This window comes from Silurus aristotelis (genome assembly GCF_946808225.1).
Source record: "Silurus aristotelis genome assembly, chromosome: 12".
In the NCBI taxonomy this organism is placed as follows: Eukaryota; Metazoa; Chordata; class Actinopteri; order Siluriformes; family Siluridae; genus Silurus; species Silurus aristotelis.
The window spans coordinates 23,693,558-23,716,206 of record NC_139585.1 but is presented as its reverse complement, the minus strand read 5'-3'; the positions used below and the strand labels follow the sequence as shown (position 1 = coordinate 23,716,206).

The window sequence follows — 22,649 nt, the reverse complement described above, 5'->3', positions numbered from 1 at the left end:
CGGAAATGTGTAGCATCGAAAAGATTTCCTTCCCACAGCCGTCGCACTTCTCCCATACTGTTTTATAATCCGTTCACTGTAACAGGACACTTCATACTCCTTTTCTTAAATGTTTTCGGTTGCTTTCTTTCCCGTTTTGTTCTCTCGAGGCACTATGTCCTGAAACGTCCCCGACGATCGGCTCATGGAGCAGGCAGCCACACTTCCCTGAATTATTTAAAAGAGACAGACAGAAAAAAAAGAAAGAGCTGTATGGAGTAATTCAGAATAGAATTACAATTATCAAGCAGATTTCCATATTAAAATCAATACCCAATATGGGCATCTCGGTTCTTTTCCAAGCTGTTATCACAAAATTGGAGACACACTATATATATATATATATATATCCTATATTGGTGTCATTGGAAGTAGTAGCAGGAAATTTTTTCTTCATTTGAACTTGGAGACCCAAACCTGTTCCCACATGACAATGCCCCTGTGCATAAAGCGAGCTTAGTTGAGATTTCATGGTTTAGAATGGAAGATCTTGAGTATCCTGCTATAGATCTCGGACCCTAAACCCTATTAAACATCTTTGGGATGATTCGCTTCGCTGACTGTCTTGTATTTCTGATCAACAGGAAATTCCTAGTAAGTGGCATCACATGCAGGATGTGACAGAGGGATGTACAGATAGAGATGGTTAGAAAGAGAAGTTTAGACAATATGAAAAGCTCAGTAAGCAATGGAGCTGAGTGTAAAAAGCCAGCTCTATGAAGACATGGTTCAAATGGTTGGAAGATCTTGAGTGTCCTCCTATAGGGCACATAGAGTGTGAATGGTCAGGTGTCCACAAACCTTTGTGTATATTGTATAGAAAAAGAATATAAGAAATATAACATCTCATTTTGTTGTTCTTTTTGCTTTAAAAAATGTACCTGGTGAACGAATCCAATAATATAGAAGTCATCGGATTTAATATTGATTACGTATTTGATACGTCGCACAAATGCGTCAGGTTTTGAGCAACAACCTACAGTATATATGTTCTGGCACCAAGCTTGGAATGTGATGAAATCTGATATAGTGCTGTAGCATGGGGGTTTAGCCACTTAATCTGGAAGAGATTATCAAAAGCCTTACATACTGAACATTGTAGTATGTACAGTATGTAGAACACATGCAACTAATGCAGATTAACATATGAGACATGTTACGGGGTGGGGAAAAAAAAACAAAACGAAAAACTGGTTTTGAGATTAGTTTCCAAATCTGAGGGGAATCTGAGGGGAATCTGGGGGAGTGGTAGCTCAGTGGTTAGGATGCTGGGTTACTGATTGGAAGGTCGGGGGTTCAAGCCCTGGTATCGCCAAGCTGCCACTCTCGGGCCCTTGAGCAAGGCCCTTAACCCTCTGTGCTCCAGGGTCAGCCGCATCATGGCCGACCCTGCACTCTGACCCCAGCCCCTGAGCAAAATGGGATATGCGAAGAACGAATTTAACCGTGCTGTAACGTATATGTGACAAATAAAGGCTATTCTATTCAAATGCTGAAGAAGTTTGAGTTCCAGTGAACTCTGACCCTCGAAGAAATCCCTGTGTGACCTTTTTGGGAAATTGAACATGAAGAGATCATTTAAAGAGAATTATAACTCTGCGAGGGAAATATCAAGGTCCGTGACGTCGGAGTGACGTGGGGCCGCCTTCCCGTGGGCTCACCACCTGCAGGAGGGACCGTAAGGGACGGTGCTGTGAGGATTGGGCAGCAGTCGAAGGCGGGGGCCTGCTGCCCCCCGACCCGAATTATGGATAAGCGGGAGAAAATGAATGAATGAATATAACTCTGCAATTGACATCCTGTTTTTATACATTACAGCTTAAAGAATATAAAATCACTTTAAGAACACCTGCGTGGTTTGCAATGTCACTGGGTTGCGTGCACGTATCTGGCTGCCGACCGTATTTGCAGATAGCTGATATTTGATTCACTTGTTGAAATCTAGCATGACTGCTTTTTTTCTGATGACTTATAACCTCATTGGAGATGCCATGTGAAGAGCAGGAAGTGTATTCAAGTGAAAGTGTTTCTTTTTATTTCAATTGCAAACGGAATCTAGAAGGGGAAGAAAGATACAAAAACAGTGGCAAGAACAACATGTCAGCAAGATATTGATCATGTAGGGGTCATGAAGAGCGTTGCACTTATAGAGAATTTGAGGATGGGGGGTCTCTTTTTATGTGTGTGAGTAATTTGATCAGTAGCTTGAGCTGCAATGTTAGAGAGTGTGTGTGGTTTGGCAGATGGAGTTCACGGCAGCTTTATTTGGGCAGTTGTGGTTGTTAAAGAAAAGTCTATGGAACAAAACATTTAATTATAAAAATTTCATTAAAAAAACTGACCCATTATTAAACGTCCAGTTCTCCATTTAGTCCTGTTATAATAACCTCTACTCATCTGGGAAGATTTTCCACCAGAATTTGGCATGTGCTCTGGGAGATTTGTGCTCGTTCAGAAACAAAGGCATCAGTAAAACCAGGTAGTGATGTTGGTGAGGTGAGGAGGTCTGGGGTGCAGTCAGCGTTCCAATTCATCCAATAGGGATGAGCTCAGAGCTCTATAGCAGGAGACTCGAAATCTTTCAAGATATTTTTAACCAATGAGCTTCTATTTCTCCTATTTCGAATCACATCCTGAACAGCTCAGAAAATATAGTGAAACATCTTCCCAGAGGAGTGGAGGTAATTATAACAGCAAATGGGGACTAAATGTGGAACGGGATGTTCAGTAAGATCATACGAATGGTCGGGTGTCCACAAACATTTGTTTTTATAGTGTATCTTGTTCAAAAGATATGGTATCGGAGAAGAATACAACAGATAAAATTTTTTTTTTTTGCATTTAACTTACTTACAAATCTACATATAATTACTTATAATCTTATACTCCAGTAATCATGTTAGTTCTCACTCTCCAGTGTTCTGTATTGTTGAAAGATTTATGATCAAACTCTTGATGTCACCCAAATGAGGATGGGTTCCCCTTTTGAGTCTGGTTCCTCTCAAGGTTTCTTCCTCATAACATCTAAGGGAGTTTTTCCTTGCCACAGTCACCACGGCTGCTCATCAGGGATAAATACACACCGTTCAACTTAACTGTTGATTTCTGTAAAGCTTCTTTGAGACAATGTCTGTTGTAAAAAGCGCTATAGAAATCAACTTGATAAATGTAGAAGACATTGGCTTTAATATTGATAATGCAATTGATACATGGGCACAAATGGGTCAAGATTTGAGCAACAACCAACAGTATATTTGTCCTGACACCAAACCTTAGCGTTGTAACGTGTTGCTCTAATTAATCATGAGTGTAGCCACTTAATCTGGAGGAGATTATCACCTTTCACACTGAACTTTACGGTATGTAGAGCTCATATCAGGCAGTTATTCTCAATTACACTGAACAAAATTATAACTTTTGTTTTTGCCACCATTTTTTACGAGCTAAGACTTTTTCTATGTACTCAAAACGCCTAATTCTCTCAGATATCGTGCACAAATCTGTCTAAAGCCACGTGACAGAAAATAGCGACAAGATAAGCTACAATGCAAGCGTGACAAAATACATTTGTAAATACGAAAAGTATCTTCTTAAGTGGTCAGTTATCTATAACATGATACCTTTCTTATAATGCTGTGATTTTTTTATTTTTATTTATAGCACACTATAGACACCCTTAGAATGATCTCATTTATACAACTATGGCAGTGCTGGGATTTGAACTCCGAATCTTCTGATCAGAAGCCTGACATCTTAACCACCATGTTACCACTTCATCTATTTCGAAAAACATCTTCCACAGGGAGTTATTCACAGCTGGGAAACATCACTGTAGCAAAATCTCTGCTCATCTCATATAAATTGAGTTCACATAAACAAATCTGAAACCCAGGAATGCATCTTGCACAAATGCAACAACCTGAGTCATTTTGAAACCGAGATGAAAATCAGAAGGTACTTTACAGTTATGTGCTCCACTTCTTTTGATTTCACGGTCAACTGATTCCGATTCCGGTCAAGAGGTTCGTTTAAGGTTCAGACGTCTTTTTGTTTTTGCTTTTTCAGAATAGGGAAAGAAATATTCATCTGGCTACTGGCATATTTCCCAACCTGCTGATCTCCTGGGATTTTAATGCATAAAAAGCTCTATGATTTATACTGAATAATGTAAAAACCACCAATGAAGAGCTTTTTAAATTCAAATTTTTTGTCACATACACATTCATACAGAGCACAACATGTAGTGGAATGCTTTTTATGACTCTCCTGTAAATAGACTGTAAATATACTGACATGTAAATAGAAAAAGAATATCAAAATAAAATGAAATAAGAAGTATAAAAGTAAAATGTATAACTAAGTGTAAAATAGGGATGAAAATATATAAATAATAATAATAAATTTTTGTATTTTTATGAATATATAAAAAGATGAGAGAGGCCTGTAATTTTCATCATAGGTACACTTCAACTATGAGAGACAAAATGAGAAAAAAAGATCCAGAAAATCACACTGTCTGATTTTGAAGAATGTATTTACAAATGATGGTATTTGGTCAATAACAAAAGTTCATCTCAATACTTGTATATACACTTTGTTGGCAATGACCGAGATCAAACGTTTTCTGTAAGTCTCCACAAGGTTTTTACACACTGTTGCTGGTAGTTTGGACCATTCCTCCATGCAGATCTCCTCTAGAGCAGTGATGTTTTGGGGCTGTCTGATTTTCAACTCCCTTCAAAGATTTTCTATGGGGTTGAGATCTGGAGACTGGCTAAGCCACTCCAGGACCTTGAAATGCTTCTTATGTAGCCACTCCTTCGTTGGCTGGGCGGTGTGTTTGGGATCATTGTCATGCTGAAAGACCCAGCCACGGTTCATCTTCAATGCTGTTGCTGATAGAAGGAGGTTTTCACTCAAAAAAATCTCACCATACATGGCCCTATTCATTCGTTCCTTTACACGGATCAGTCATCCTGGGTGAGATCTTGCGTGGAGCCCCAGATCGAGGGAGATTATCAGTGATCTTGTATGTCTTCCATTTTCTAATAATTACTCCCACAGTTGATTTCTTCACACCAAGCTGTTTACCTATAGCAGATTCAGTCTTCTCAGCCTGGTGCAACCACTGTTTACAGCCACGGTAAACAGAAAAGCACACAGAAAACAAAAACAGGAAGCTGTAGCTAGAAAGTGCATAGGATGACTGAAACAGGACAGTGTTTGAAGTGATGTGTTTTGAGATGCTTTTCTGCTTAACATTGTTGTCAAAAGTAAGTATGTTTTTGTACACATCAGGCCCTTTTTTTTTTTTTTTTAAGAAAGAAAGAAAGAACCATTACCTGAAGCTTGACCTTTATATGTAGGATTCAATGCATTGCACATTGGCTGATTAGATGAGCAGCCAATGTATATCACAGTATTATTGTATATCACAGTGTGTACACCTGATGTCGTGAGACTACAGTTGGTGTAAACATGAATCTAAACATGATCTCAGTGAAATAGCCTGAAATTTTATATAATCCGAGACAATATCCCCTGCCTTTTGGTCATCATTCCAACCCATTTACTTTCACTTCTTCATTTGTTGTTACTCATTGATTGTCAGGCAAAGCCAGTACATCACTGTAGCGACTAAAAAAAGCAACAAGGAACCTGATGTGGTCAGGAAAACAAAACCAGACTTGGAGAACTTTTGCATTGAATAACATTTACTATATGATTAATAAAGTTTCAGACCAGAGAATAGTCTGACACCTCAACTTTAAGGAAGTAGAAATACACTAAATGGACAAAAGGATTGCGACAGCTGACTTTTCCAGTAATATGTTGTTCTTCCCCAAACTGTTACCACAAAGTTGGAGGCACACAATTGTCTTCGGATGCTGGTAAAATGAAATTTTCCCTCCACTCGAACTAGGTGACATGCACAAAGCCATTTTTAAGAAGATATGGTTTATATGGGGCGGAGTGAAAACTCTTGATTGGCCTGCTATAGAGCTCAGACCTCAAGCTGATTAAACACCTCTGGGTTATTTGAAACTCTGATTGCCCCCCAGGCCTTCTCACATCACCTGATTTTACTAAATAACTTGTTGCTAAATGAGAGCAAATGTCCATAAGCACTCTCTAAAATCTACTGGAAAATCTTTCCAAAAGACTAGATTATTATATATGTGGTCTAGTGGTTAGGATGCGGCCCGGGTTCGGGTTTGATCCCCCTGTCAGGGAACCGACCCCAGCCGTTAGGGTTGCACAAGCCTTAGTGCCGATCCCAAGCCCAGATAAATGGGGAGGGTTGCGTTAGGAAGGGCATCCAGCGTAAAAACATGTGCCAAATCTAACATGCGGATGATCCGCTGTGGCGCCCCCTATCGGGAGAAGCCTAAAGAAAGTTTATTTTTTTATCTATCTATCTATCTATCTATCTATCTATCTATCTATCTATCTATCTATCTATCTATCTATCTATCTATCTATCTATCTATCTATCTAGTATGTATGTGTGTGAGTATATTTTGTATATTTGTGTGTCTATTATGTGTGTATATATATAATTTGAGATTTGTTCATTCACATTATATACTGTTTTTATTTTTTTTATTATTGTTTTAAGTGTTTTAGTCGCCATTTCTTTAGCAATCAATTACGTGAACTATAAAGCCTGTTATATTTAAGGTTCTAGTTAGTCTTGCCAATTCTGCCCTAATTAAGTTTTCACATTGGCCCGGTGAAAACAATGTATACTTTTGTTTCAGGGATCAGACGGGAAATCCATATGAGAAAAGGCCTTTGTGCTAGGAGCGCATGTGTGTACAGTGTCATAGAGTGCAACGGTTTGGAATTACAAACGAATTCTCTTTTATTTTCTCATGCTTGATCCTCGAGTGCGGCTCCTGGCGAGCGCAAACATACGTTCCCGAACTGCAGTGGGAGATTATATCTTAAACAAACAGCATGAAGGGCTCACCTATCGGTCAGGGTTTTATGTGTGACTATAAGATATACTTAGGTGGAGTTTATATGTAGTAGAGGTGAACTGCAAATGCCTTTTTATCCACTTGAATCATAAGAGCTTGTGAACCTAGCATTGGCTGTCTGGCATTTCTGGCATGAGCATTATGTATAATACAACATACGATGTGACATAACAGGAAAGATATTAAATAACCTGCAAGCTCACTTCTGTGTTCTTTCCTAGCACGATGCAAATGTACATGAACAAGGTCGAGCACTGTTCGTGAAAACGTCATGCGGGAAAAAACAAACCATGTGTCATAGGTTTACACATGCCATATTCACTACCGCAACCACAGGTTCAGCGATTACACCCACTACCGCCTGGCTGTTCCTGCAGGATTAGATTAAGCAGGAGGGCATAAGAGTCTGTTTCCCTCCCTCTCTTCCTCTCTATCTCTCACTCTCTCTCTCTCTATCACACGCATGTGCATGAACACAAAGCCAGTTGTGAGTTTGGCTAGCATCCAGGTGGCTCAGCAGGAGCAGTTTGCCACTACAGAAAGCATTCACAGCCAGTATGTTGGTGGGCACACGTTTGATTTGGATTCACGGTATAAATGACTCTGTGCTCGTGTGTAGCTTGTCCTTGCTTTGCTTGTAGCTCATAGCTTATGTGTTTCGGTCGTCCCTGGTGCTACAGTGTGAGGTCAATGAGAATCACATCGACATCATGATATCCAGTGATTGAATCATGAGCATGGAAAAGTAAATCACACAAGCCTAACGCATAAGTGTGTAGTTTTTTTTTAGTGTCCCTTTTTGCAGTGTGATCGCCATACACTTATACAAATGAACGACATGAGATCTTTATCCTTGACATACATTATATGGACAAAAGCATTGGGACACCTTTCAGACGATTATGGGTCTTCCCCAAACTGTTAACACAAAGTTGGAATCACACAATTGTATATGCCGTCTTTTTGATGTAGCAGAATCAATCAGACTCAAACCTTTTCCAGCATGACAACAGCGCCAGCTCCATGAAGAGCTTTATGCTTTACACTGGCTGGAGTGAAAGATCTGGAGTGGCCTGCTATAGAGCTCTGACCTCAACCTTATTGAACATTTTCGGGCCGAATTGGAAATCTGATCTGTCTTGTACTGGTTGCAGCAGGTTGCACATAATGCACCTTATGTGGCTAGGACAATTTACTTCAGTCCTTAGCTCTGTGTTCTGTTATGTAGCTCTATGTTGTTTTATGTAGCACCAGTTTCATTTCAGCAGTTAGCCCTCTCTTCTTCTTTCTGCAATCTAATATAGCATGAATGCACGCTGGAGAAAATAGTCAGCTTGTTGCCTTGAAGAACGTCTTATTTTACTGTGTACTGCATCACCTATATATGGTTGCAATGACAATAAAAGCTTCTTGACTTGACTTGACACCCGTGGAGATTTCCTTGCATCGCATGCAGGGTGTAAGGGAGGGATGGATGCAGATGCCCGGGAAGAAAAGTAGCAGAGAAGTTTAGACAATGAGAAAAAATAAGATTGTTTTTTTAAGGTGGACCATAAAAATCCTTCATATTGTAGTTTATTTTGTTCAAATAAAGATATACCTCTAAATACCTGGTTCCGATGTTGCAGCTTCTTTTTTGTTAATAATAACATGGCAAAATGTAGACGTAGTTCAGTTTATGCAACTTTACGGCAAAAATATTGTCTTATTTACATGATGTTTGGTAAGCATGGGTCCAGCTTCCGTCTTGTGTTTACGTAGGTGTTATTTAGGTAGTCTCATTTGTGTTGAATGTGTCACTTTTTGTAATCCTTTCTCTTAATTTTTCTCTCAGTTTCTACCAAGTTTCTTTCTTAGGGGTCCCCACAGCGGACCATCCGCATGTTTGATTTGGCAGATGTTTTACGCTGGATGCCCTTCATAACGCAACCCTCCCCATTTATCCGAATTTGGGACCGGCACTAAGGCTTGTGCAACCCTAATTGCTGGGGTTGGTTCCCTGACCGGGGATCGAACCCGGGCCGCAGCGGTGAGAGCGCCGCATCCTAACCACTAGACCACCAGGGAACCAAAGCTCCTACCAAGTGTCATGCTGTATTGTTGGAACACAAGGTGGCTAGGATAAAATGCCATAAAAAGGCTAAAAAGGTTTGCGCCATAGCTTGTGCCTTTGGCTTGAGTCGGATGATGGTATTGATGTACAACTTGATGGCGAATTTTACCTCTGGCCTATCAAGCACATCAACCTTACTGATCAAATAAAGATACAATCTTTACATTTCTTTTACTTAACATGTTTAAAAGTATTCAAAATGAGGTAACTACCAAACGACTTATTGTATGTGACGTTATGGGGCTGCTGATAGGAGTTTATTAGGCCATTTGTTAAAAAGCTTTTTCCCCTTAAGCTTGAATGAAATTAAAGCTGTATGGTAAAGTGTTGTTCCATATACAGTAATCACCCACTTTACCACGGGTGCTTTCTGTGTTTGTTGTGTGTCTGTAAATGTCCTGCCACATTTCCCCATTTCAAAAGCTCTTAAACCATTTTCATTTCATCAACAGTAGTGGTTCAATCTTTTCGAAAGGATATACAGCATATTTTCTAAGTAATATCCTGCTCTGTATGCAAAATACTTGGCACATTTGCTGCACCTGGAGATATTCTTAATGACATGATAGCAGATATTACTTTTACAACATGACTTTCTCATTAGTTGTTCCATTGTTTTTCCTTTGTAGATATCTAAAAACGTGTCAATCTCGTATTCGTTTAATCATCACACTGATTAGTTTATTGGCTCAAATCATTGATTGGTAATATTAAGATGGAATACGAAACATGGACTTTCTGAACCTTTTTAATAGTTTCACAAAGACATGGCCTGCACCTGCATTATTCGTTCATTATGCAAAGTTGTAATCACGCTGCACTTCCTCAATAAGACTGATAACGAATCGGCTCATGTTGTCTGGTTCTGCTAATGAAGTGAAGTGAGGTGTTTTTTTTATGGAAGGTACAATCGAAGAGACTAAACATTATCAGTTGCAAATGAGGAGGTAATGTAAATGTAAAAAGATACTATAATATATTGGCATTAACCGTACCAAAGTGGTCTTTTTGATTATAGTTCGTCTCGCCACTGCTTGCACTGTACAAGTGGAAAAATTGCCACAGCTTATCCATTATCAATTTTTGAAGACAGATATTGGGCCATCTGGCTGCCAGCGTAAAAAAAAAACAGACATGATTGTAGCACATAGTTAGATCAGGCAAAGCTATCTTTAACCCCAGCAGTGTCATAGCAGCAGTTGGTGTATGGTTTACTCAGGAAATCTGCAGAGGGGGGAGATAGATGCAGCTTGTTTCCGTACAAACTCTTAGTGAAATATTCCACCCACTGGGTAAATGTTTACACGTTTGTATAAATTGTTGTTTCTTCGGATTCGACTTACAAATCTCTCCTGATTTCCTCTGAACGCTAACACAACATATCTATGAAGAGTAGACAAATTTTGCTCGGCCAAGGCTGACAGGAACGGCTCTTGGGAAAATTCAGGCTACACTGGAAGGCCATGTCAGTTAATTTGCATGTGTTCACGCTTAGTGCTGACAGACTGAGAGCAAGCCAGGCAGCTGTGTTTATTTTCTGCCACTACAGAGAGGGCACAATTCAGCTCAGGTTTACTTTACGCTACATGCTAGCAAGTGCTTGCTTGCTGGCTGTTTTTATATTTGGGCTCTGGATGCCATCTTTCATTTTAGTCTCCTTTTAAATGAATACATTTTACTAACTAAAAAAGCATTGAATGAACATCTGTCTCACACACGCCAACCCCCACCCTGTTCAATTGCTCTGTAGTTATGCCAGTCATGAAGGAAAACAACAAACAAAAGCCAGAACATCTGAATGGCAGTCTTGGAAAAGCAGTTGGCTGTTGCTGTGGCTGAAGAATACGCAGGTATTCTGACAGTTTAACACTATAGGAACCAAACTAACTTGTGACATCTGAAGTTACCAGTCATATGATTTTCTCCCCCACACTGTTACTACAAATTTGGAGGCACACATTTGTATAGGATGCCTCTGGATGTGGTACCTTGACATTTTTTCTTCACCTGAACTTTGAACCCAAACCTGATCCACCTGATCCTGTGCACAAAGCGAGCTTCAGGAAGATATGCCTTGAATTTGATTGAATAGAAGATTTTCAGTGGCCTGCTATAGAGCTCTAACCTCAAAACCTTATGGATTAATTGGAATGCTGACTGCATCCCAGGCCTCCTCACCTCACCTACATCAGTACTTGACTTTACCAACACCCTTGTTGCTGAATGAGCACAAATCTCCACAGATGCACTCAAAATCTATTGGAACATCTTTCTAGTATAGTGGCGGTTTTCATAACAGCAACTGAAGACTAAATATGGAGTTTGGATGTTCAAAAAGCCCATATTAATCTTTTGGTATAACATGCTAAATATTATCATTTGCTAATGAGGAAGTAATGTATAGAGATGGTATGCTGCAGTTTTGACTAATATGACTGTTTGTCTGTTCAGGTGTCCACAAACTAGTGTACCGTAATTTCCGGACTATAAAGCGCACCCATATATAAGCTTTACCCACTGAATTTGACAAAGATTTTTATTTTGAACATAAATAAGCCTACATAATGTCTACACTGAAACTAATGAACTTTACACAGGCTTTAACGAAAGACAGTGTCTGTTACACGGTGTACCGGGTGAAATATGTTGTGGCTCCTTTAAGAGCAGAACGGCATTTTGGGAATAGCCTGCCGCCGCATTTTTCCGCTATTACTGCATGTGTGCAAGACCGAGGAATATGTCCTTATTATTTTCTGATGCTCATTTTTTAAGTTTTTCTGACTAACCCTTAACGCTGTTGCCAAGAATAATAAAAAAGCACGAGTTTTGGAAACCTGTCTGTATGATTTCTGTTGCAACTGGAGTTAGCGAGCTCTCCCTTCACCCAGACTCAACGCGTTACAACGGCTTGTATCTAAACCAAGTAGCCTACCAAGAAAGTCATTGTTCACCGTCTTCCTCCTTTCTTTCACAACTATTTCTCTCGAGAGTTTTTCTTTTGGCATCGTCGTGTGTTTAAAAAAAATAATAAATTTATTCTCCTGATGCCGTGCAGCTCAGAACAAAGGTGAGGTGCTTTTTTTTGTTTCCGTTCGGAAATTTCATTGGTCTAATGTTTTGGTGCTCAGTTTTTTGGCTTGAAGTTTGTAAAACCGGGAAAAACCAATTCATAAAAAAGCCGCTTCGTTGTTTAAGCCGCGGGGTTCAAAACGTGGGAAAAATAGTGGCTTATAGTTCGAAAAATATGGTATACTTCATCAAATAGATTTATTTATTTTTTTTATTAAATTGCTAGGTAGCTACCGAATGGCACAGCTCGATCAAACTTCTCACATCCTATTACTTCAATATGTTACCTGTCTGCTAGACAGCTAGGTGAGGCAAATGCGCAAATGTCAGCACACCTTAAAATTACTATGGTTTCTTGACATTTTTGAAGGTCAATATACTGATCCCTTAAATGTAGGATTAGATGTAGGGAGATGGTTCCTTTCTAACAGACCGTAACAGCACATATTCTGTATGTTGCTATGATTTTCTTTAAGGAAACAATCTGGCCATTTTCTTCAGCATGCATTCACTCTATATTAGATTGCAAAAAGAAGTAGAAGAGAGGGCTAACTGCTGTAGACTGTTTAATAGAGCAGACAGACGCCTGTGATTACCTATTATTGCACTAATCAACAGAAGGGAGATGAGGACATTCTTCTCATGCACAGAGCAGCATCTGTTAACCTTTATTAGATTCCAGGGTATTGAAAGCTGCGGCATTGACGTGATAAGTCTCAAAATTACAAATGGACATTTCTGTGGTCTTGAATAGGAATTCAGTAAAATTTTAATCCCTGTACAACTTTTCAGTGGAAGTAATATTGGTGTAAATGTAATACCATAAATACTAACACACTGTAACATAAACAGGTAAATGCAAATTATGTAATCCAAACTTTGCTCTAAGATGAGTTTGTGATACACATTGACCTACAGCTCTAATTCCATTTTTCCCTTGAAACCCTCATTGCACCAAATAGAAGAATAGGAAAGTAGTTAAAGATTGTCTCTTTAGTTAGCTATGCAAGGTTGGAAGTGAATATTTCTTCCGGAAACCGACTGGACAAGACAGTAGATCTCAATAGTACATAGTATAAGCTACACATCTGGCAAACCTCAGCATGTAGGTGATATTAATATTCCAAACAAGCCACCCAGAAAATTACTTTAAGCATTTGTGTAAGCAGACTTTCTCCACATCTCATCTTTGGAATTTTGTGAATACGCAATTCCAGTTTTTACCTAAAAATAACCAACAGACATAAAACTCTCCGAAAGTGACATTAGTTCAGGGAATATAGATTTTTATACCGATTTCTCATTAAATATCTCCTCCATGTACAGTTCATCTATTGCTGATGTACAGTATGTATGTATATATTTTGCAGGTACAATCTGTGTAAGTGAGCTGTTTTTGTTTTTTTTTTCTTTTCAGGACCTGAATCTGACCCTCTACCATAGCAACCCTGACCTAACTGAGTGCTTTCAGCTCTCCGTGCTCCCATGGATCCCCTGCATTTACCTGTGGCTCGTCTTCCCTTTTTACTTCACTTATCTCAAGCTGAACAAGAGCGACTACATTATGATGTCTGTATTAAACAGAATAAAAACGGTAAGCTGGTAAAATCTTGCTGGTCTCTGCAAAAACTAGGAGGAATTAGGAAGGATATGTTAGTAGAGCATTGCAAAATCTTTTAGACTTCCTTCCTTCAATGTTTCAAAACACTTTCTAGACTACAGTATATTCAATACTACAGAAGTCTAGTTTTTGGTTTTCCAATGTCTCTTTTTCTCTATAATTATACTGTATACTGTATAATTCTTACATATATATATATATATATATATATATATATATATATATATATATATATATATATATATATATATATATATATATATATATTGGCTGAGCTGTTTCTAGGAGTGGTGCAACTGAGTGTAAGTTTAGGTTAGAGTTTCTATCCAAACAGATTTTAGCAGTCACATCACGTGTTGCCGGAGTCAAAAGTATCTATAAGCCCTTCACAATCAACAAGGGTTAAGGGCTTATAGATACCTTTGACTCCGGCAAAACTTGATGTGACTGCTAAAATTTGTTTGGATGTTGCTTTAACTAAACAGATTTTGAGTCTGCCACTTCGAGGACATTTCGCAGGCGTCCAAAACACCCGCATTTTCACGTCTTTTGATTAGATGGCAGCAAAAAGGGGAACCAACATGATATTAGGCAGGTGGTAATAATGTTATGCCTGGTCAGTGTGTGTGCGTACATATTTATATTTATATATATATATATGTATGTGTATGTATGTATGTATTTACAGTGGAACCTCGATACTCGCGACCTTGACACTGGCGACCCCGATAGTTTGCGAATTTTTATTTTCAAGAGTAACTTGTGAAAAATAGTTTGTGAAAAGCCGCGAGTGGCTCGGAGTAACATTTCAGAACAGAGTTTGTACTAATAAATTACATAAAAATGTTTGAAAAACAATTTGTATTATTGTATTATTCATTTGAAGTTGAAAATAAAACATTTATGATGTCATTCACAATTTTTGTTGAGTTTACAGTACAGTACAATTCCCCTTTAAAAAGGAACCATCAAAAGGAGAGTCAAAACCTCCAAATTTTTTCATAGAACATAACCCCCTGGGAATATTGAGGTTTATATATATATATATATATATATATATATATATATATATATATATATATATATATATATATATATATATATATATATATATATATATATAGGGAGGGAGAGAGAGAGATTGTAAAGTTGAATGTCATGTTAAATGTATTATCAGTTGGTATTTTTTTTCTTGTTTTCAGGGTAATAGCGTAGGCTCTTCATTTATGAACAGATTGTGTGTAATTTTTTTTTTCTGTGTGCAGATTTTTGGCATTATTTTATGGATCGTGTGTTGGGCAGACCTCTTCACATCGTTCAGCGAATTGAACCAGGACCCTAAGAAACCTCCGATATACTTTGTCACTCCATTAGTACTTGGTGTCACTATGGTAATTATAGAAACATTGTAATGCTGCTGGCATTTGATGAATCAGAATCTGCAGAAACAAACAAAATGTACAATAGGCAAATTTACAATCTTGTTGCAGCAATGAGATGCATAAAAAGGCATGGAAATGCAGGTGAAGCTTTTTGAGTAGCGTTAACATCAAACATCGGATTGTGGAAAAAAATGCGAGCAAGTGAGACAAGGTCCACTGTAGTGTCAGATTCCTGCTCTTATTTGATGTGGTCTTTTACTGTTGTAGCAAGTAGAGTTCAAGGTTGGGCATGATGTTCTTTTTCAGTTACTTTGGACCTTTTGACTCAATCAATCTGACTACTTGCTTCAACAAATCATTTTTACTCATAATCCTGACACTCAAATACTAAAACCATACATTTGGGCATTAATAAACGATAAACGATAACTGACTCCATTCTGACGTTCGATGTGGACATTAACTGAGTCTCTTGACCTCTTGTGTGACAAGATTGATTGGTTCGATGTGCACAGATTTTCTTATCAAAGTGACCAAATATGCAGTGTATTCTGTTCTATAGTATATCAGTATATTAATACAAAACCCATCTAAATCCAATACATAAATATCTGTATGTGACTCTGTCTAACACTACTTTCCCTCTCTCTTTCTGACAGCTATTAGCCACCTTTCTTATCCAGTATGAGCGTCTGAAAGGGGTGCAGTCTTCGGGAGTGCTTTTTATATTTTGGACGATCTCTGTGCTGTGCGCCATTGTGCCTTTCCGCTCGAAGATCCTTCAGGCCCGCCAGGTGGTTTGTACCAATTTCGTTATTTTTTCAGCATCTAAAGCACACTTGCAGCTTAAAATAATTCTGTTTAAAAAGATATATGTGCTGTATATATTGCAGTGGCTGGCCATCATGGCCAACAAGGCCTTCTTTGCTGGCTCTATCAAAATCACTGACTTGCGCTTGTCTACGAATATATATCAAATTATTCTCAAAAGCTATTCTCTTCATTTCATAGCTACTCTCTCGGGTGTGCAACCGAGTATAAGTGTACGTTAGAGTTCCTGTCCAATCAGACATCACTTCACATGTTGCCAGGGTCAAGGTATCTGCCGTAAGCCCTTCACAGTGAACACTGTGGGTGCACAGTATCTTACAATCCATATTCCAGATTTTGAGTTCGCCACTCTGAGGCCATCCAGCAGGCGCCCAATAACGTCGCCATTTTCACATCCTTTGATTGGATGATCAGCCCACTGATCACTATACAGAGCTCACAAACTGTATCTGTAGCAAACTGCACAAGCACAAACATTTCTTGTGGATTTAAAAGCTGTTTTTTGATACCACAATGGATGACAGAAGAAGAAATTGATTTATTCAATTATATATATATATATATATATATATATATATATATATATATATATAATTCTATAAGGCATTTACAAGATGGACTTTTAAGAAAAGGTGGACATCGTGAGGCAAAACAGTTCAAAATAGTTGTTAAGCATTTTCAGGAACCATTTATATATTATATGTTACGTTCTATCCCTTGTAGAATTTGCACAAAACCACACAATTTGCCTTCATTTCAAATCGGCAGGGGAAAAAAACTGCATTGCACAGCTAAAATGCACAAAAATGCACGCAAAACCAGGGGTCATGTTATTTATTATTGATGCTTGTGCTGGAAAATGATGTATGCAGCTGTGGCTACAGTGAAATGAGACTTATTGAAATGTGTTAATTGGGTTTCTTGCTTTAGTGATGCCGTTCATTCCCACTGTATGAAATACATGTCTGTAATTCAGCGGTGTTATACGGAGTTTCTTTATAACATTGCTGGTTTCTATAGCCGTGTTGTCATAATGATGAAATTAGGAGGTGGATTGATTCAGGTAGGACACCACTGAAAGCCTCATCCTGAAATGCACGCCTGCCACTGCTATAGTGTTATAAGGTGCCAGTTTATATAAGCTTATTGACCAGAATTTCAACTACAATTTACAAATTTTACAATTTACTTAAAGCCCCTGTCAATTGAATAAGTTGCTTTGTCTATGTTTTTTATTACTTTCTACAATAGAAAGAGAAATGTGGAGAGTTAAGAGTCTTTGGACATGTTTATTCCTGTTGTATTTTATCAGAGTTTATCTCATAATCAGTGTTTCTATCTTGTTTTTTTTTTTTTTTTATGAAATGTAGTGATGTATGTTAATTGCTGTTCATTGGTTACTTTAAAAAGCTGTGCTTAATGCAATGAAAGATGGAGAAAAACTGTATGAAAGCAAACTTTATAGCGCTTTTGGAAACCACCGTGGCCCTGGAGCTATGTACAGCGTACACCCTGCAAAATGTTTGACATTCTTACTTAAATAAACATTTTTACTTGTGCAAACATAAACACGTTCGCAACACATCTCACGCTCTTAAGGTCAATTCTTTATAGAATATTCCTTTGGTTAAGGTTTAGTATGTGAAGGTGCTGCGGAATTACCTTTATTAATACCTTCGTTTGTTTCATCAGGCGATCCATTGCATTTGGTCTTGAATAAAAAGAAATCTCAGCGATTATTAGAAATTAAGATAAGGAGGAAGATCAGGCATTGGGTAATGTGAAGAGCCGGGAAGAGGAAGATGTATGTGTTTGAAATGATGGTAATTGAGATGTAATGAGAGATTCTTTCTTATTCTTTTTTTTTTTTTCTTCTTCTTTTTCATTTCAGGATGAGGTTAAAGACAAACTGCGTTTCACAACCTTCTACATGTATTTCAGCCTCACGGTGGTGGAGCTCATCCTGTCTTGCTTCAACGAGAAGCCTCCGCTCTTCTCTAATGTAATCACAGATCCTGTAAGTGTGGCTGTGGGAAGAGAGGGAGTGGGTGGGGATTTGTACGGTGTGGGTTCAGGTGGCATATTCAGTAATTCACAGTGTCTATGAAGTGTCTTGTTTTATTTCTTTTCTAGAATCCATGTCCAGAATCCTCTGCTGGGTTCTTGTCAAGAATGACCTTCTGGTGGTTCACAAGGTAGTATCCATGTTTATTCATGGCCATAGGTTTTACACCAGTGTGGTGTGGGAATGGAAATGCAAATGCTTTCGTTTTCCTATGTTGTTTGCTATAGACACAGATAAAACGGTCCGATTTAATTACAGAAAATGTTAAGGTCACTACCACTGTAATCGTTTACTGTATCAATACTGGGGAACGCTGTTGCAGATTAAATAAACAAATCATTTGCAAACAATGTATGTTGTTGTTGCAGAGGTTAGGCTAAATATTAATCGTTACCCACCTAACCATGGTCTTTGAGCAAGAAGATTTTACAGGTGGTATAAAAGTAGTACATAGAAGCCTGCCTTTATGCCGGTGTCCTTAATTTCTTTATGCCAGTATCCAAAATAGTTGCCCACAAACTTTATTAGCACCCAGCTAGTATATTGTCAGCTAAAAGACCAACAGTGAATCTTCTTCTTCTTACAGCTGCTCCCATTAGGGGTCTCCACAGCGGATCATCCGTCTCCAACAGTGAATGTTACACCTAAAATACAAGAGCTTTACATTTAACTTAAATATAGCTTGCTGTTCACATACCTTCACTGTGTTTTGTTCCGGTATTGGTGTAAAACTATTTAGCTTTTCTGTTTTTTTTTTTTTTTTTTTTTTCCTTTTTTCAAAAATCTTAAAATCACATATTATTCAAACCCTTAAAATTTGAAGTTATTCTATTAATCAAACTTCAGTGTGCAAGAATTCATAACCTCTAAATCGTTTCAACCAAACTTTTATCTAACATATTTATCTAACCTTTAACCTTGTTTATATATATATATATATATATATATATATATATATATATATATATATATATATATATATATATATATATATAGTTATATATATATATATATATAGTTATATATATATATATATATAGTTATATATATATATATATATATATATATATATATATAGTGAATGTGTGTGTCTGTGTTTTTCTGTTTCCCAGAATGGCAATAAAAGGCTATAAATCTCCCCTGGAAAACAAAGACCTGTGGTCCTTGAATAAAGATGACAGCTCGAAAGTGGTGGTACCCAAACTCCTCAAGGAATGGGAAGTGGAGAAGTCTAAATTACAAAGGTATGTTGAGGCCCAGTGCTGATTTTTCATACAGTGGATGTCATTGAGAGTCACTTCTGTAGATACAGATCTACTATATTCGGTCTACATTGTGTTAAATCTTTGGACTGAAATTTCTCGTTAGAAGAATACTGTGTGTATTAGGGAAGGGATTAGCATGGTTTCCAAAATAGATTTTTTAATAAAAAGTACAAGTTTTTACACCTGCTAGTTGAATTGGGTTGACCTGTGTTCATATGTGACAGTATAATGGTACATAATACAGTTGTTCCTGGGACAACCACAGTCTAGATTCTCTACCAAGCAGGTTTAATGGAAGAGTGTTAAAAATGAAATCATTACTTAAATTAGCCATATAAAGTTCTGGAGATTCAGCAAACATTTGGAAAAAAAAGCTTATTTGCATTAGAAAAAAAGCTACATTTAACAAACACTTCTAATCATCCTAAAAACCACATCCATGCAGTGAAGCATGGTGGTGGTAGCATTATTATGTTGGGGGGGGGGGTGCTTTTTCCTAAAAGACTTGCATAAGCAAATGAACTAAGCATAGGGCGGTCCTAGACGAAAAAATGCTTATGTCAGCCAGATTTCTAGACTTGAGGTTCACCTTGAAGTTGGGCTGCCAACTTTAAAACCAAGAACCTGAAAAGGTTAGAATGGCCTAGCAAGGTCAGGACTATAATGGCCTGATTCTTGAGCGATGATAATGCGCAAAAATATAAAGATTGACAAAGCTGATAGAGAGATTTCAACTATAAATACAATTTAAGATTGTTCTACAGATTTTTGGCTTGCTAATAAATATACTGTATTGCATGTTAAAAATCCATTTACATTCCAATACAGTACAAATTCAGAAAAAGTTCAAGGTTGTAAATATATGTATCATTAACACATATGTATTCTGACAACTATTCCAATATTGAGAAAGTGGCACTGTTGCTGGGAGACAGTACAGTGAAAGCAGAAGCCTCTGTGAATGCTGTCTCACTTCAGATTTGAGAGACTAGGGATTTTTCCCACTAATGTGATTGGCTTAAATCTGCATGAGTAAACGTAACTCCTTTAGGAGCCTATGTTCCTCTTTCTCTTTTATAGCCGAAGCTTCCTGTTCTCTTCTAAGAGTCGTTAGGTTCTCCTTTTGCAAACATTTCGAATATTGATTTTATGTTATGCTTTATCAGGCCACTAGCTTTTACAATCTATTTGCAATTCTCCTCCGACCTTTAGATATGTAGCTGAATATTTCTGATTTTAAGACAGTAGATACAGTGAGGAAAATAAGTATTTGAACACCCTGCTATTTTGCAAGTTCTCCCACTTAGAAATCATGGAGGGGTCTGAAATTGTCATCGTAGGTGCATGTCCACTGTGAGAGACATAATCTAAAAAAAAAAATAAAAAAAATCCAGATATCACAATATATGATTTATAGAACTATTTATTTGTATGATACAGCTGCAAATTAATATTTGAACACCTGTCTATCAGCTAGAATTCTGACCCTCAAAGACCTGTTAGTCTGCCTTTAAAATGTCCACCTCCACTACATTTATTATCCTAAATTAGATGCACCTGTTTGAGGTCGTTAGCTGCATAAAGACACCTGTCCACCCCATACAATCAGTAAGAATCCAACTACTAACATGGCCAAGACCAAAGAGCTGTCCAAAGACACTAGAGACAAAATTGTACACCTCCACAAGGCTGGAAAGGGCTACGAGGAAATTGCCAAGCAGCTTGGTGAAAAAAGGTCCACTGTTGGAGCAATCATTAGAAAATGGAAGAAGCTAAACATGACTGTCAATCTCCCTCAGACTGGGGCTCCATGCAAGATCTCACCTCGTGGGGTCTCAATGATCCTAAGGAAGGTGAGAAATCAGCCCAGAACTACACGGGAGGACTACTCTGTATTTGCAAACAAAGGCTACTGTACCAAATATTAACATTGACTTTCTCAGGTGTTCAAATACTTATTTGCAGCTGTATCATACAAATAAATAGTTTAAAAATCATACATTGTGATTTCTGGATTTTTTTTTTTTTAGATTATGTCTCTCACAGTGGACATGCACCTACGATGACAATTTCAGACCCCTCCATGATTTCTAAGTGGGAGAACTTGCAAAATAGCAGGGTGTTCAAATACTTATTTACCTCACTGTATATTGTGTACACAATAAATTTTTGGTGTCAAGACCCACTTGTTTATACCATACATGAACCAAAGTGTTTTTTTTCCCCATGTAGTGTTCAAGATCTCATGTTATTTTAATCTGCCCAGTTATTAAGACAGTTCCAAAGGAAATTGCATACAATTTTGTCGTACTCCGTTTTTCCCACAAAAAATGCTTATGTTCAGCAAAAAAACAAGCCAAGGACAATGACAAGCTCAGCAGTTTTTATCGAAAGCATCTCATGACCGCTGTTCTGTTAATAACTTCGACAGGTCTGCAGAGGAAATAAATGGACAGGCCGTGTACAATAAAGCTGAGGCGGAGAGCAACCATGCGGATGTAAAAAATCCTGAGGAGGTGGAAGTGCTGCTCTCCAAGAAGAAGGAGTCTCAGCAGCCGTCATTCCTGTACGCCCTGATCCGAGCCTTCGGGCCCTACTTTCTCATTGGCTCAGCCTTCAAGCTGCTACAGGATATCATCGTGTTCATCAACCCTCAGCTGCTCAGGTGCAAAGCAGGGACAAGACACAGACGATCGATAATTTACGACAGGGAAGCGAGTGGCGTGTCATGAGTTACAGCTACTTGCTGAGAGGCAGAACGTGATAAATGGTGTTTGATCAGCCTTATCTTAGAGTTATTTATCAGCAGCTGTCAGCAGTTCTGTAGCGTTGCTGGGTTTCCTGCGACGCTGCTATCTACTTAAATCGATATTAGTGTTATATCAATGGTGACTAATGAAGTGGCATGAAAAAGGCCAGTTTGGAGGGAACAGATGTTGCAGTTGCAGATAGAAGTATTTAAACACGATTGGCTATTGTGTGGAACCTTAAAAGCCCACATAGAGTTCTTGGTATTGAATCAACTTACTTTTAGAGCATGACCTTCATGTATGCAATATAACAAGCACACGTATAAGCTTATTTGCTTGACATAAATACAGAGCGGTATATGCCGATTAGATAGTCAGAACGAGCACAATGCTTGCTTGTCCTCCGCTGTGGGTTCTTTCTTTAGAGTCATTTGCAAAGCAAAGGCCAAATGCTAATTTGTTTTTATCCCACCACATTTCCTTGTTTAGCTGTTTTTCAGGTGCTCCGACTTCCCTGTGTATGTGATGAAA

The 22,649-nt window shown here is 38.1% G+C and overlaps 1 protein-coding gene across 4 annotated transcripts in view; it reads left to right on the top strand.

Moving 5' to 3' along the window:
• Positions 1 to 22,649, top strand: part of abcc3 (ATP-binding cassette, sub-family C (CFTR/MRP), member 3) — a 62,075-nt gene that overhangs the window by 4,940 nt on the left and 34,486 nt on the right. For 2 of the 4 annotated variants that reach the window (XM_083556889.1, XM_083556888.1), the window contains exons 2-8: positions 13,622 to 13,798; positions 15,091 to 15,216; positions 15,867 to 16,004; positions 17,930 to 18,055; positions 18,172 to 18,233; positions 19,216 to 19,347; positions 21,800 to 22,033. In XM_083556889.1, coding sequence (XP_083413015.1) covers positions 13,622 to 13,798; positions 15,091 to 15,216; positions 15,867 to 16,004; positions 17,930 to 18,055; positions 18,172 to 18,233; positions 19,216 to 19,347; positions 21,800 to 22,033 — 995 coding nt within the window. The remainder of the gene's footprint in view (positions 1 to 13,621; positions 13,799 to 15,090; positions 15,217 to 15,866; positions 16,005 to 17,929; positions 18,056 to 18,171; positions 18,234 to 19,215; positions 19,348 to 21,799; positions 22,034 to 22,649) is intronic. The other 2 variants (XM_083556890.1, XM_083556891.1) reach the window with 1 other exon arrangement.